At 37.9% G+C, this 16,842-nt stretch overlaps 2 protein-coding genes across 14 annotated transcripts in view; both read right to left on the bottom strand.

Moving 5' to 3' along the window:
* Window positions 1-7,272, bottom strand: part of LOC143845947 (uncharacterized) — a 31,154-nt gene extending 23,882 nt beyond the window's left edge. For 9 of the 13 annotated variants that reach the window (XR_013234578.1, XR_013234575.1, XR_013234579.1 and 6 more), the window contains exons 1-2: window positions 6,794-6,925; window positions 6,411-6,502 (exon numbers count right to left, since the gene is read on the bottom strand). The gene's annotated coding sequence lies outside the window, so the exon portion shown is untranslated. Of the gene's footprint in view, window positions 1-6,410; window positions 6,503-6,793 lie in introns of all 13 variants that reach the window. The other 4 variants (XR_013234580.1, XR_013234582.1, XR_013234581.1 and 1 more) reach the window with 4 other exon arrangements.
* A 3,926-nt stretch (window positions 7,273-11,198) lies between these two features.
* On the bottom strand, window positions 11,199-16,132 carry LOC143845941 (3-hydroxy-3-methylglutaryl-coenzyme A reductase 1-like). Its single transcript, XM_077354337.1, has 4 exons — window positions 15,112-16,132; window positions 14,175-14,356; window positions 12,496-12,842; window positions 11,199-12,038 (listed from the first exon to the last, which is right to left on the bottom strand). Exons 1-4 carry the CDS (start codon window positions 16,035-16,037, stop codon window positions 11,796-11,798), a joined length of 1,698 nt encoding a protein of 565 aa, XP_077210452.1. The 5' UTR covers window positions 16,038-16,132; the 3' UTR covers window positions 11,199-11,795.
* Window positions 16,133-16,842: the final 710 nt, after the last annotated feature.

Below are 16,842 nucleotides of genomic sequence, written 5' to 3'. Positions count from 1 at the left end.
TCACCTTCCACCCGAGGATTTTGGGTCACCTTCTACCCGAAAATCTCTCCAATAGTCATACGGTCATTATGGCCATTATGGCAATTCTCAATTACCCTGACTCTGGCCGTCAACTATTGACCATCAAGGGACCTCCGCCCCCTAATGAGACGTGCTCCTTTCTAGGATTTCCTTCGGGTCACCTTCCACCCGAAAATGCATTGTCAGCCAGGTGTCGTACGCTCACAGCCTGGGTAACTTTTGGCTTGACCAAGGACGGATCGTAAGGGTCTGCCTTAGTCCTTTCTGGGATCTTAAGGGTCTGCCTTAGTCCTCCCTCCCTTTATTTCAATTTAGAATGGCATGCAGAATTTATGCAATGTTGCTTTCTGAAATGAATATGAAATTTTGCTTTCTGAAATGAAATACTAAAGAAATATGGTATTGAAGATGCTTTTTCCTTTGAAGATACTTTTACCTTCTAATACAGTCACATATCAAATAATCATAGGAATTACACTGAATTACCGTTATGAAGCGAGTCCATATTCACTTGCCTGAATGTACGTGGAAAGGAGTGGGATAGTGTAGCTGAGAAGTACCCTTTTCAAATTCTGATGTTCCCTGTGTTTAGTGTTCTTTCTATCAGATTCCTTTCTGTCTATAATATTCCCTGTGTCCTTTCTATCAAATTTAAGATTATGGGGCCAGTATGCACTATTCATGTGGACCCCGCATATTACTATTCATGTGGGCCCCGCATGTTACTATTCATGTGGGCCCCGCATAGTACTCATTCATGTGGGCCCCGCATGTCACTATTCATATGGCCCCGCATGTTACTATTAGTTATTACAGTAACTCTCTTATAGCACTATGTCTAAGTCCTATATGTCTGGACTTACCATTATAAACATGATTATATGCCCTTGATAGTGTGGCCTGACTATCACAATGGACATAAATCGATGGCATTGGTTTAGACCATAACGGAATTTCCAATAACAAATTCCGAAGCCATTCCGCCTCTTTACAGCATGCTGCCAGAGCTATAAACTCTGCTTCCATAGTTGAAGTTGTTATGCATGTCTGTTTCTTAGAGGCCCAGGAGACTGCTCCCCCACCAAGGGTGAAAATCCACCCACTGGTTGATAAATGGTCTATACGCTCAGTTATCCAACTAGCATCAGAGTATCCTTCTATTACAGTTGGATACCCACTATAACATAAACCATAGTCTATAGTTTTCTTTAAATATTTTAAAACTCTATAGACTGCATTCCAATGAGAAAAACTAGGATTACTGGTAAACCTACTAAGTTTACCTACAGCATATGCTATGTCTGGCCTAGTACAAGTCATAGCATACATAAGACTACCAATTACACTAGCATACCCTAGTTGAGAGATAGTCCTGCCAGTATTAAGATACAACTTTATATTTGGGTCAAAAGGTGTTGAAATGGGTGAACATTCAAAATGGTTAAACTTTTTAAGAACTTTCTCAATATAATGTGATTGTGTTAGAATAAGACCATTGTCCTGTCTTATGATTCTAATACCCAAAATCACATCAGCTTCACCCATATCTTTCATATCAAAGTTTTGAGAAAGATATGATTTAGTACTTTGAATGCTTGCAATATCAGTACCAAAAATTAACATGTCATCAACATATAAACAAATAACAACACCTTTGCCGCCCTTAAATTTACTGTATATACATTTATCTGATTCATGTATCTTATAACCATTTGACACTAAGACTTTATCAAATCTTTCATGCCATTGTTTAGGGGCTTGCTTAAGCCCATACAAAGATTTGATAAGCTTACATACTTTATGCTCTTGGCCTGGCAGAATAAATCCCTCAGGTTGTTCCATATACACTTCTTCATCAAGTTCACCATTTAAGAATGCGGTTTTAACATCCATCTGGTGAATGTGAAGTTTGTATATGGAAGCAAGGGCAATCAACACTCTAATGGTAGAAATCCTAGCAACAGGTGCATATGTATCAAAGTAATCAATACCGGGTTTTTGAGTAAACCCTTTGGCAACTAACCTTGCCTTAAACTTTTCTATGGTCCCATCTACTTTGATCTTCTTCTTGAAGATCCATTTACATCCTATAGGTTTAGACCCAGGTGGTAGATCAATCAAAATCCAAGTTTTATTACCCATGATAGAATCCATTTCGTCATTAATTGCTTCTTTCCAAAAAGCAACATCTTGTGACTTTATGGCTTCTCCATAGGTTTGAGGGTCACTTTCTATGCTAAAGTTTAACAAGACAGAACCTTGGAGTTTTTCCCTTGTCCCTTCTACCAGGTAGGTTACAAAGTCAGGGCCAAAACTCCTATCCCTTCTATCTCTTGAACTTCTTCTTATTTTACTAGGTTGTACACTAGGTTCACCAACTTCTGTTTGTGATTCTAAATGATGATCTACAGAAGTTGTAGGTTCAATTTCTTTAGGAATTGAAGTGAACCTATTTTCATAGAAAAAGGCATCTCTAGATTCAATTATGGTATTGACATTTATAAAATCATTGGGTTCTATAACTAAGAACCTATAGGCCTTACTGTGACTAGCATATCCCAAAAAGATACACTCAATACCCCTTTCACCTAATTTTCTTAACTTAGGTTTAGGGACTTTAACTATAGATCTACAACCCCAAACTTTAAGGTAACTTAAGTTTGGTTTCCTTTTCTTCCACAATTCATAAGGGGTTATATCAGATTTCTTACTTGGTACCCTATTCAAAATGTGACAAGCTGTAAGTAAGGCTTCACCCCAAAAACTTTTATTTAAACCAGAATTAACAAGCATAGCATTTATCATTTCAGTAAGTGTCCTATTCTTCCTTTCTGCTACACCATTTTGTTGTGGTGTATAAGGGGCAGAAGATTCATGGACTATGCCTACTGATTCACAGAAATGAGGAAAGTGATATTCACCACCTCTATCTGATCTGAGACATTTAATGCTTGATATACATTGGTTTTCTACTTCAGTTTTATAAATCTTAAATTTTTCTAAAACCTCATCTTTATGACTAAGTAGATAAACATAACAGTACCTAGAATAATCATCAATAAATGTAACAAAGTACTTTTTACCTCCCTTTGTGGGAACACTATGTATGTCACATACATCACTATGAATTAAATCTAACAAGTTAGAAGTTCTATCTACTTTAGGAAATGACTTAGTAATTATCTTGGTTTGCATGCATGTTTTACATCTATCTACTAAGTCATTTTCATATTTAGGAATTAAGGTTAACTTAACCATATCATTCATTTTCCTAGTATTTACATGTCCTAAACGATTATGCCATAAAGATAAAGAAGAATCCAAAACATAAGCAAAGACATTCACTTTATTGATATTAAGTTTGAACATCCCTTCATACATATATCCCTTCCCAACAAAAGTACCCCCCTTAGAAAGAATGAACTTGTCAGATTCAAATACAAGTTTGAAGCCATTCTTGTTGAGAATGCTTCCAGACACTAAGTTCTTTCTAACTTCTGGTACATGGTAGACACCGGTTAGAGTGAGTCGCTTGCCGGATGTGAACTCAAGTTCCACCTTGCCCTTCCCTTTGACTTCTGCTGTCGACGAATTTCCCATGTATAACACGCTTCCATCTTCAACTGTTTCATAAGTTGAAAACAGGTTCCTGTCTTTACAGACATGCATCGTCGCACCAGAGTCAATCCACCAATCATTGCCATCTTCAAGCATATTTGCCTCTGAAATCATGGCGACAAACTTTTCTTTGTCTGTTGGTGCACCCGACTTCTTATCCTTAAGAAGTCGGCACTCACTCTTGTAATGGCCTGGTTTGCCACAGTTGAAACAAGCACCCTTTCTTTTCTTATTCTTATTAGTATTCTTTTCAGGGTGTTTGTTTCTCTTCCAATTGCCTTTTCTTTGTTGGTTCGAATTCTTGACATTTTCCACCAAATGGATCTTAGAGGATACAGTTTCATTTTCTTTCTTGTCTCTGATTCTTGACTCTTCCTCAATCCTGAGGCATTGAGCCAAGTCTTCAATAGACATTTCCTCTTTCTTGTGTTTTAGACTTTTTCTAAAGTCTTTCCAATTTGGTGGAAGTTTGTCAATAATTGACGGGACAATGAAGGAATCATCAAGAAGGATGCCTTGCAAATGAATTTGATTAATTACATGTTGTATTTCATGTAATTGATCAATAACAGACTTATCATCTACCATTTTAAAATTTAAAAATTGACTCACAGTGAATTTCTTGCTACTGGCATCTTCCGCCAAGTATTTGGCTTCAAGTGCATTCCAGATTTCACTTGCTGATCCCATGCCTTGATATATGTCAAATAGTGTATCTGACATAGCATTTAGGATGTGCCCTTTGCAAATGTAGTCATCCTGTTCCCACTTCATCTTTGCACGAGCCTCCGCCAAAGTTTCATTTTCATTTGCTGACGGCTTTAGAGTTGTGAGAACATGGACCACTTTGAGTGATGTCAAAATGAAGTGCAACTTCTTTTGCCAGCGCTTGAAATTTCCTTTGTCGAAACGTTCGAGTTTGACAAAGTCTTGGGTCATTTGACGAACTGAATAAAGTGCCATTGAAACAACAGTAGAAAAAATTGTCTTAAGATTGTTGGAAAATTTGTTGAGGGTACTGTTGATGATAGAAAACAGAAACTTGTTGCTTCAAGGCGTGATATCACTTTCCTTAAGACAAGATTCGCCCCCACTAGTAGTGTGCAAAGGGGATCCGCGAATTGCCTCCAAGATACAATGAAGCCTAGTAGGGAAGCCCTACTAATGTTTGATGACGCGTAGCACTAGCGGAATCAAACCCGAAATGCCCTTCCGAAATTTCAAGCCTTAGAGAAATCTCTAGATTCTGTTTCTGCAGAAAAACAGTATCTAGAACAGTAAACAAAAGAAAAACAGTATGTAGAAATACTTGGGGATTTTAGTAGGAGTGTAGAAGAGAGTGTAAAGTCAGTCAGAATTGCCAATTCGATTTCTATCTGAAATGACTGAAGTTTGCACATTTTTATAGACCATCTGGTGTCTTTTCAGTGTGAAAAACACCTCTACAGGGCACCTTTCCAGAATGTTTGAAATCTGACCGTTAGATCGCACCCATTGATATTGAACGGTCCTGATCGATCCTAGATGTGACTGTTGGCTTGAGTAAAATCCTCTTTCCAACCCAGTCATCGTTAGATCAATCATCTATGGTGTGGATCGCACCCCCTTGGCACATGACCGTTGGGGAAAGGGACACAACCCATTTGATCACACCCTTTGACCGTTGGAGTCATGGGCCCGTTGGGCCGACCGTTAGGCCCGAACCGAAACGGGCCCACCGTTAGGCCCGAACCGAAGCCCAACCCAACTGAACCATTCGGCTTGATGGGCCTGCGAACCATTTGACCCACCCATCCGACCGGTCCATCTTCATCTTGATCCAACGGTGCAGATCAAATCTGGAAAAATTAAAGGCTCCAATCGCTCCTCGCGACGTTGCGTACGTGCGAAGTGCAAAGTGCGCCTAAAAAAGCGCCAATAAAGCGCCAATAAAGCGCCACTATGCGCCCTATAGCCCATTGCCCACGCCGCGCGCGCGCGTGCGCGTGTGCGAACGGTGCGTTGCACCGTCCCGCGGGTCCAACCATGGGTTCAACCCAATGTGCAATCAACAAGAGTTAGAAAAGGTAGTGCTTTATAAGCCCTTCTCTTTCTTTTCTCTCATCCGATGTGGAACTATCTTTTTCAACTACACTTCTACATCCTTTTGTAAAAGCAAATATTTCCAAGAAAACTTTTTCTTTTTCCCAAACGCTTTTGATAAAACATTTTCCAAAACACTAAAACATGTAATATACATGATTTTGAAAATGCAAAATCACTAACACAAATCACATTAATATTGTAAATAAGATCCGACATGAGATCTTCATCAAAATAATCGTTGAATATACCTCCAGAATTTTGCATTATAAATGACAGAAACAAAGGCAGACATAAAAGGGGTAATTTGGTATTTCCAGCACCCATGAGCTCAAGCATCGAGATCTAGACAAATGATCCAACACCCATTCCTTAAACAAATTCTCGCATTTCGCCTGAATGCTTGACTCGTTATCCATGATCACCATGGAACAGCATGAAGCCACTCAGTAAATGAATTACTTATAATAAATAAATAAAGGTTTCTAGTAGCAAGGAACAGATGATAAACCAAGAAACATTGCAAATACAGGAAAGAATCAGATTTGTTGTATTAAAACGAAAAGAAAAGAAAAGAAGAAGAAGAAAACCTACAAACCATAGAGAGAATCAAATGCTAAAACAAGAGATGAAATGATCTGGAACCAAACTCATTACCCAAAAGAAGCAATGAAATGATTGAAACCAACCGGCTGATAGCTCCAAGTAGAAGGATTCTCGCACATCTCCAGAAGAGGGATTTTTAGCCCTTCATATAGGGGTATCTCACAAGCTTCCAAACCTAGAACAAGAATGTAAACCATAATTTCCCATACAAGCAACAAAAGCAAAACCCAAAAGTAGCAGCATCCAAAACCCAAAATACGATCAAAACCCAAAATTCATCGACATAGAACCAAAACATAAAATAAACAATTGCAGCGACAAGTAAAAAAAATGCAAAATTTAGAACCAGCAGGAACAAACTCTCCACAAGTAATCCTCAAAAATGAAATCAGTGAAGACTACCACTGAGGAAAAAAAAAGAAAAAAGAAACCCAAGATTTCAGGCATAAAACCAACCAGACTTTACCTTTTCATCAAGTTCTCCGCCTCGTCGTCGTCCCTAAGTGGTTGGTTTTATGCCTGAAATTTTGTGGAAAAGGAAAGCAAAAGAAGAAGAAGCAACGTCCATTTCCAGGAAGAAAAAATGCTAGGAAATACCATTTCAAGTAGAAGAACTGATTTCCTACGACAAGTGGTGACATTTCGAGGATATGTGGTTGTTCGGTCGAGAGACAATCAACATCTGTTCGGAAATGAAGACGGTGATTAGGGAGGTGGATCGTGTGAGAGGAGAGAAGGGCAGGCGTGGAGCGCTGATTGGCAGACTGAAGCGGTGATTTCAAGGGTATTTTTACAAGACAAAAAGACCAAAAAGGGCTGAAGAATCCAACGTACGGGATTTATTTGTATGGAAGAACCGAGGAATCAAAGGTGTTGAAAGAGAGAGAGGGCAGGACACACGCGGAATTCTATGCAAAGATGGTTGACGAAATTTCGATGGTTCAGGCTTTTAGAATAGAAAGGATTAGGTTTTCCCAAAACCTAAATAGGATTGCCCCTAAACGTTATTCGTTAAGTTTGAGTGAGAGAGAGCCATAAAACTACAACTTCCTGTCTACCTATAATAACTTTTATTTTTTTTTCTTTACCAGATTTACCCTCAATTTATGATAAAGTTACTTTTAATGGGTGGAGCCATCGACTCTACCATGCATTGGCATGGGGCCCATCATTTACACCATGTTTTGATGGGTTGTGTCCCATCAACTCTTCTCGTAACCATGCATCAAGTGGGGCCCACCATTTTACTTCATGTTTTGAAGTGGTGGGTCTCGTGATCTCCACCAAGTCCATGGATAGGTTGGGGCGCATCATTTTGCCCTTCGTGTTTTGATGGTCAGGGCCTATCATTTGAGATATTCCACAAATAGCCTGTTTGTAATGTGTTACTAATACCCTCAATGCAAGGAGAGATTTTTGGGTTTTGTCTACTATTTTCCTGAATCTTGTAACTAAAACTAAATTTTAAATTTTAATTAAGGGTGAAAACTGGGGAAAAATTTTTAATTATTTTTGACTAATAATTAAGAAAATTTTAGCAGGATTCTAATAGATAAGTTTTTATGTATGGGGTTTTTAGTAGTCTTTCCTAAAAAGAATGAGAGAAGGATCATAGTCTTGGTCAAGGTTTTAAATTTCGGTCCTATTCGAAACTGAGATTTTAGCTAAAATCCTGAAATTTAGGACGAAATTTGGTAATTGGGCCAAAATTTCGGACGAAATTACCAAAATTTAGGTTGAAATTCTGTAAATGAATAAAAAATTAATATTTAATCTTAAATTTCGCAGAAATTTCGACTGAAATTTGGTACGTTTCGGGAATTTCGGTTTCAGAATGTTTCGGTCTCGGTGTTGACTGAAATCCGAAAACCTTGGTCTTGGTGGCCTTAAATCCACTGGGTTGGTTCGGGTTGAGGCCAACTTATGTTTTGCAAAACCCAACCCTGTTTTAATTTGGGTTGAATCCGACGGTTTCGGGTTGAGCCCGACCTGAGTTGCACCTGTACTCCTATTGTTGAGAGCGACAGGACCTGCAACAAATGATACCTTCTACCATTAGTATAGGTCATACTCAGTACACCTATGATGGGTATATTGAAGTTTCAGCCACCGGTTCTCTATTCCTGCATACAAATTTCTCTCCACTAATCAATTTTCTTTAAGGGCTGATTTCTTACATATCCGCCTACGTCCGATACCGATAAAATCACAGTCCAGGAGCAGTAGGGCTGATTTCTTACATATTCCTGCATACTCCTATTGCTGATTTCAATTAGCACTTTTAATTACATATAACATCTATCTTTAGCATAAAAAGCTACCAATAAAATCTATCTGATATCTTCCGATTTTTATGTGGGCCATGCCAGAAATGTCTCGGTGAGAGTGGCCCACATTGCCCTCTAAGTAAATCCCTTTTAAGGTCCATAATTAGGAGATATGGTGCCCTGGGGGAACTAACCCCAAAATCTATCAGGCCAATCAGTTTTGGATTAAATTTTATTCAATAAATCTAACAGACCAACCACCAAACATTGCTAGATGTATAACTTTGACTTGGGGGATCGATAAATGATATCTCGGACTTTGATACTAGCCTCCTCAAGGGTTGTTGCTTACATCTTAGCTGTGCTTGTTCTTCCTTTATCTATCCACACTATATGGACCACTCTTAATTTTACTCTGTACCCTATTGAAGACAGACAGAGGGATGACAGATAAGTGAAGGCCATTTACTATTGGAGCTTTATGTGGTTTTTGGCCAATGTGAAAGCTAGCAAAGTCCTACTTGAAAATCTCATCCAATAGTTAAGAAACAAGCTTAGGGTATTTTTGGTCTTTTGTGGGCTTTAAAAACTCACAAATAGCATCATGTGAGTTCAATGTAGCAAAAGGCCAAACACATATTTAAGCCTACATACACATCCATACATATCAGTTCCATTAATATAATACATCTAGTAATGTTTTTTTTTCTTTTCATTTTTTTTTCTTTGTTTCAATTTATAGAAACATTGTAAGTATTGTACTCCTTGCACACATGCGGCGGGGAAAAAAAGATAAAGGAAAGAAAAGAAGAATTAAGTAATAATCGAAAATCCTCTTTCAACGAGTAAATTAAACATGGTGAATTGACGGAAATCCGGGAAAAGAAAATATGTAGATGCACACCGGAGAAATCATTTTTCGTAGTAAGCGGAAATTGAAATTAGACGAGATTTCTATCCCGGTTATACTGTCGCCGTACCAAACTGCAGATCCACATAAACAAGATAGGTTATTCTAGACCATCTATTTGAAAGCAATGAGACATACTTTTGTATTTTGGAAGTTATGGTGGAGTCATCTTAGTCTTAGCACATGGTTGTGTACTATGATCACATGGTTGGTGAGTAAAGAACAATGGAAAAACTATAACAGTCTGTCTGTCATTGCCCCACCCCTCGCATGAATATCAAGGACAATGTAGGAACTCCACTTAGGCCTCGCAAATTTGATGTCTGATTTGGCCCATTACATTTTGGAATTTGAGAATTGATTTCGAATGCAAAACTGATTATTGGCTTTTATTTAGTTTAGAATCTTCTTTACAAGTAAAAAATCGATCTGTATGTTAAAAGATGGGAAACGATTTCAGTGCTACCATGTTTTGATAAGATGCGGGACATTTAGTAATTAAAGGGCTGTCAAAAGAATATTTCGGTTCTCAAAGATAGTGGAGAGAATCTGTATCCTTTTTGGCTTTGTATTTGAAGGATACAAGATCAACTTTCGGAAAGAGAGACTTCTTTGCTGAATCTTTCCAGTTGTGCCTAGCTTTATTAAAGAATTACTAAGATTGCTAATGAAATCCTTTACCCATCTTCGAGTCTACTAGAAACAGAGTAACAATACTCAAGGAAAAATGATATTTACATGCTTTTGTTATGATAGGTACACCCATAACCTTTAAAATGGTAGATTAATAAATCAACTGACTACTTTAGCAGGATTCTTTAAAGGTAAAAACATGTACTGAACACGGGCACCAGACCCATTATCTTTTTTAACCCTTATTTCTTCCTTGGGGATTTGGTACTGTGACTACTGTCAGAGCCTTAATATGAGAAGCAACATGAGAAGCTTGATCCATGACCACCCATATGAGCCAAAGCCATACATTTGATAAGCAAGTATCATGGAGATGACATGACCAAAATTTGCACTATTTGGATGATTCTAACTCTCTAATTGCTGGAAATTGAAAATTAAGACAATATGAGCAACGAAACTACGTTCTCTTTTATCATAAAATGGCAATAAATATACTGTCAGTGATTATTTTTCAGTGTAGGGTCTAGATTGATGAGAAGGTTAAGTATGAAATTACCTTGGATACCCATGTTCTGAAAGTGATTGTAAAGGCTAAATGGGAAATTGGTGCACCTACTTAATTGGATGTATAGGCCAACCACATTAGGTTAAGGTGGTTAATTAATTAAAGTAAGTCCTATATGATAAGACTTTAAAACAAGGCTTATAGAACTCTAACAGAAGTTTCTATTTATACAGTATTCATCCCCACCATCATCCATGGATGTAGATCTAGTTTGATTGCAAGATTGATTCGATCAGAGAGGTAGTTGAAGATCCAAAGCCTTGATTAAGCATTAAATCCTCTGAAAGAATAATTTTTCTAAGATTCTAAACTTTTTTTTAATTCTAAATTATAAATTTTAAAAGGCCCTAGATCTGTTTTCAAAGGAGTAAGCACCTTCTTCCCTTGGCAGGACAAAAATAACACATGGCAAGAAATATCCCATTTAACAAGGCTAACATCTTTTGCTTCCAAGCATAAAGAAGAAAAGCTATACTAATATCAATAATGCATAGGTAGTAATTATTATCTTATACAATCCCAGAAGAAAACAGGACACACAGCAACATGGACAACAGATTTTTGGAAAGGTTCATATACAAAATGACAACATAAGAAGCAACAAGGCTTCAAATTGCTAAAACCCAAATGAATTTTCCTCTTCCAAAATACAAACAAACAAGAGCAAAAGAATGAGAAAAGAATAATCACAAGGAAACAAGAGACAGCAAGATGATCCAGGAAGACTGGCGGAACTGTTGCCGAAAAGGGGTCAGAAATTGGGCACTAGCAGTTGTCCCCCCTTCAATTTTTCTAATTGCCGAAAAGTGGTCAGAAATTGGGCACTAGCAGTTGTCCCCCCTTTAATTTTTCTAATTGATTCCAAGGTAAAATGATTCACAACTTACAAACCCCACAAAGTTTTTTTTTTTTTTTCAAAAAGTTAAAATGGGCTTTTTGCTTGGGGTTTTCTCGAAATTGCAGTAAAATTACTGCTCTCTCTCTCACACACACACACACACACAAACAGAGTCTTTGGGATTTTATTAACCCTTTATTTTTTTAGGATTTTTTCCTTTGTTTTGGAGACTACCACATAGGTGCGTTTTCCTTAGGAGGAAGCTTTACATACTTCTTTGGTTGATCTATTATATTTCATGTGGCTCTTGACAAGCTGCCCTGCGGCAAGGGCAGACATGAGAGAGAGCTCTCCGGCGAGTACAGAACCAGCAATGATGGTAGCGAGGAGCCTGGAATTTGCTCCTGGAGATTCCATGCAGGCACCCTTCACACCAAGCAGATTCAGGCAAGCTGACTGAGAAGCGAGTTGGGTCCCACCCCCGACGGTACCCACCTGAAATGGATGAAACAACTGTAAGAAAGGAGAATGAAAGTTGAAATGAAAGGCGAAGAATTCTACTTGGTTTTGGTTTCTTTCAAGTGTAAGAAATCAGAGTTCACAATTCAAAGGATGCTTTAACAGTTCCAACAAACATCCATGAATTACAATATTACAAAGGATGCTTTAAAATTAAATTTTTTTATTCCTCTTTTGGAACCAATGCAAGTCAGAATTTCACATAAAAAGTAAAAAGCCCAGAAAAATCTTTGTGAATTCTAATGAAAAATAGTCTTGACAAACTCAAAAAAGATAAGAAATTATAAGTTTATGGTGTAAAGCCCAAAGACTCACCCAACAACATGCAGATTCGATACTACATAAACGAAACAGAAAACCCATCTATGGTATGAAACTATGAATAAACAAAGAGTTATTATTTAGTCAAGAGATCGAAGAAAGGGGTCATTACCTCAATGGAAGGCATAGTAACAGAGACATGGAGATCTTTTCCATCATTTACAGCTTCCATCATGGTGATGCAGTGAGAGCTCTCTACATTCTGTGCAGGATCTTGGCCAGTAGCAATGAAGATTGCAGAAACAATGTTGCTTGCATGAGCATTGAAACCCCCCAAAACTCCAGCCACGGCTGACCCAGCAAGGTTCTTGAGCATGTTCAGTTCCACTAGTGCAGAGACATTGGTCTTGAGGACCTTCCTCACCACCTCTTCCTTTATGATTGCCTCACAAACAACTGATTTACCACGCCCTTCAATCCAATTAACAGCAGCTGGCTTCTTGTCTGAACAGAAATTGCCTGCCCAATTTGGGAAAAATATCAAATAGCTCAATAATAATAATAAAAACTCACTAATTGAAGGGTGAAAACCCAAAATATGATTTGAAAATTATAGTGAAGAAATTCACATAAATGGTAATGAGTGAAGGCGAATTGACTATTGAAGAATGTTAAAAAAGAACCCAGTTCGAAAAAAAAAAGAGGTTAAAATCTTATTTATTCACAGATACTTGATTAGGGAAAAAGAAAGTTAAAACCTAAATTTCACATGGAAAAAGAAGAAACTTTAAGAACCCAACCACACTTGATTAGGATCTATGTCACAAATATCTCCGATTTTTTCATCACAAATATCTCCGATATTTTCAAAATATAGCGATTTATCACAATATTTTAATAAAACAACAAATCCTGAAATAATCAAGAGAATTTAAAAAATATAGCAAAATTTTCATTTACCGCAATAATATCATGATATTTTTACGATATTTTTTATTTTATAGTTTTTCCCAATATAAACCCAAAAAAATACAAAAATTAATATATCCTGAGATTTTCCCTTGCCAAAAAATTTCGGAGAACGGTATTTGTCACGTAGATTAGGATTACAGAACATGAATTCCTCCACAAATCCGCAAATAGACAGATGGAGACAAAACTTAAAAGTTGGGTTTGAATTATATGGGAAAAGAAAAGTGATTTTACTAAATTTGAGAAGCATTGTTCAATAAAAAAAAACAATCAATCATCAATGGAACCAGAATTGATTTGAAAATTACAGTGAGGAAATTAAGATAAATGGTAATAACCGAAGGACATTTGCCTATTGAATAATGTTGTTAAACCTTTTTTACCCACCAATACTTGCTGAGGGAAGAAGAAAGTTAAAACGTAAATTTCACATGGAAAAAGAAGAAACTTTAAGAACCACACCACACTTGATTAGGATTACAGAACATGAATTCACTCCACGAATCTGTGAATAGACAGATGGAGACAAAACCTTTGGGTTTGAATTATGGGAAAAGGAAAGTGATTTTACTAAAATTGGGAGACTTAAAGAACCCAACCACACTTGATTATGATTACAGAACATGAATTCACACCACGAATCTGTGAATAGACAGATGGAGACAAAACCTTTGGGTTTGAATTATGGGAAAAGGAAAGTGATTTTACTAAAATTGGGAGACTTTAAGAACCCAACCACACTTGATTATGATTACAGAACATGAATTCACACCACAAATCCGTGAATAGACAGATAGATCTGAAATTTCCTAATTTGGGTTTGAATTATATTGGAAATGAAAAGTGATTCTACTAAATTTGAGAGACATGAAATCTAACCAGATATGCTGATTATGTCCATGTCAGGAAAATCGGTCTGAACGAAATCCAAGACATTTTGAACGCCTTTGGAGACCATGTTCATCCCCATTGCATCTCCAGTGCTGCAGCTAAATCTCATGTAGAGATTCCTCCCAGCCATGGAGCAATGAATCCCTTGAAGCCTTCCAAATCTACTAGATCTGCATCCCATAAAACAAGAGAAATGCAATAAATGAAAGAACTAAAAAAATGATGAAAACGAGATATAAAATCATACAAAAGCAAAATTGTCCTCATTCAACCCGTCCACATCCAACACAAATCAAGGCCGTGGAAACTAAAGCAAATATGCAAAAAATAACGATGAAAATCCAAAAAAAAAAAAAAGAGAGGCAAAATGGACCCATTTCTTCATCAAAACAGATAAATCAAACACCCAACAACCTACAGGTAAACTCAAAACTCAAATCAAAGCCATAGAAACAAAAGACAAAATATACCTAAAAGCTACCCATGAAAACCCAAAAAAGGGGGCAAAATAGACCCATTTCTTCATCAACACAGATAAATCAGACACCCAAACATAATAATCCACAGGTAAACTCAAAACCAAAATGGAAAAAATATACTTAAAAAGTAAAAAAAAAACCCTCATAAATAACCCATCAAAATTAAACCTATAACTTCTACTAAAAAATTGCAAAAGCCATATAATTGACCAATGAATTAGCCAACAAAAAGCCAAGATACCCAAACAAACAAACAAAAAATACCCATTCTCTCCAAAAAAAATATATTGCTAAATCAAACTCTCCCCCAACAAAACAATAAAACCCCCATCAAAATCCCACCAGAAACCAAAAAATTTCAAACAAACATCCCATCCATATACCTAAAATCAAACCAAAAAAAAAAACAATCAAAAGGAAAAAAAGAGAATAATTCTAAAACAAACCTATTAAAAACAACAGCCAACATATCAAAATTGACAGGATCCTCCAAGAAAAACTTCAATTCAGCGGCCCTCTTCGCAGTCCCAAACCTAACAACAGGAGCCCTAGTCATCCCATCCCTCATCAAAACACTAGTAGCCCCTCCAGACGCATAAATGGCCTTACAACCCCTATTAGTACTAGCCACAAGACAACCCTCCGTAGTCGCCATCGGCACCGTAAATTCCCTCCCATCCAACATCAACGGCCCAGCAATCCCCACCGGAATCTGCACATACCCAATAGGCATCTCACAACATTGCCCTAAAATCGACTCATAATCAAAACCCTCAATAGGCAAACCCTCCAAAGAACTCCCCATCATAATCTCAACCGCCTTTCTTCTAATATCAACAGCCCTTTTGCAATCTCCAAGCTTAGATTCAAGGGCATAAGACGGAACATGGCCTGATACAACGGCCGCAACGATCTCCTCATCTTCTTCATTTAGGGTTTCTAGGGTTAGGGTTTTTGGGGTTTTTTTAGGGAGGGTTTTTTCTAGGGTTTGTTGAGGTGGGGTGGGAATGGGGGAAAAGGAGGGTGGGTTTTCGATGAAATCATCCCAAGAAGGAGGGCGGGAGATGAAGGATTGGACGAAATCGATGCCGAAAAAGCCGAGGAGATAGATGAAGGAGGCGAGGAGGGAGACAATGGCTGTGATTTCTGAGAAGGTGAGGACATGGAGAGGGGTTGAATTTCGGATTTTTTCTCTCCAACGCCCCATCAAGAAATACGCGGCCAAGAAGAAAAGAGGGAAAAAGAACTTGTTTGTTAGGCGGAGGGGGAGGAGGAGTGCGTCGGACGCTTGGGGTTGCGACGGAGTTGAGTCTCCGGCGGTGGATTTGGCCGACGGGAGCGGTGGAGGATGGTTTTTCCGGCGGAGTTCCATCCGTGATTCTTTCTTCCTCTCTCACTCTATAAATATGTGGAGATTGGGAGGAGAGAGAGAGAGAGAGGAAGGGGAAGAAATGGAAAGAACCGAATATTTTCTTTCAAAGGGGAGAGAATTTATAGCGCGGGGAGTGCGGAGAGGGGGTGACACACGTACGGCGTGGAGGGGTGTGTGGATAAGTATGAGGGGGTACTCATTACTCAATTATTAAATAAGTTTTTCGCTCCCTCTGTAGGATAATGCGTCCCACTCTAACGTCAATTGTGGGGAGACAGCAGACTTTAATAGGGGGGGGGGGGGCGAAAAAATCATCGACCTTTCCTCATTTCTTTTCTATTTTTTAGACGGCTGATATTAGCGCTACCATGTTTTGATAATTGCACTAACTCTTCTTGTCTTTTTTATTTAAGCAGCTTTCAAGTTTCGAAGGTTTAGAAGGGTGTGTGGATAAGTATGAGGGGGTACTGATTACAGTCTTATATTCTTCAAAAAAGTACTGTACAGATCACATCATAGGATGATCCAAATCGTCCAAATCGTCCATATGATGGTACACAAAAGTCATTTTTAAAGGATGATCATAACCCTCTGATCTATAGAGGTTTCCATAATATGCATTTCGCCTATGATCGGAGGGTTGTGATCATCCTACAGAAATGATTTTTTGGGCACAACCTATTTACATTGTGACCCATCATATGGACGGTTTGGATCGTTCTATAGTGTGGTCCATACAGTACTTTTTGAAAAATAAGGGAGTATAAGGGCATAAGCCATATACTCAATATTTTCCTCTTTACTC

This window comes from Tasmannia lanceolata, unplaced genomic scaffold, assembly GCF_043159265.1.
Source record: "Tasmannia lanceolata isolate RefF3 unplaced genomic scaffold, GAP_Taslan_0.1 ptg000015l, whole genome shotgun sequence".
NCBI lineage: Eukaryota > Viridiplantae > Streptophyta > Magnoliopsida > Canellales > Winteraceae > Tasmannia > Tasmannia lanceolata.
The sequence above is the reverse complement of the archived record's forward strand: the minus strand, read 5'-3'. Positions and strand labels throughout refer to the sequence as shown.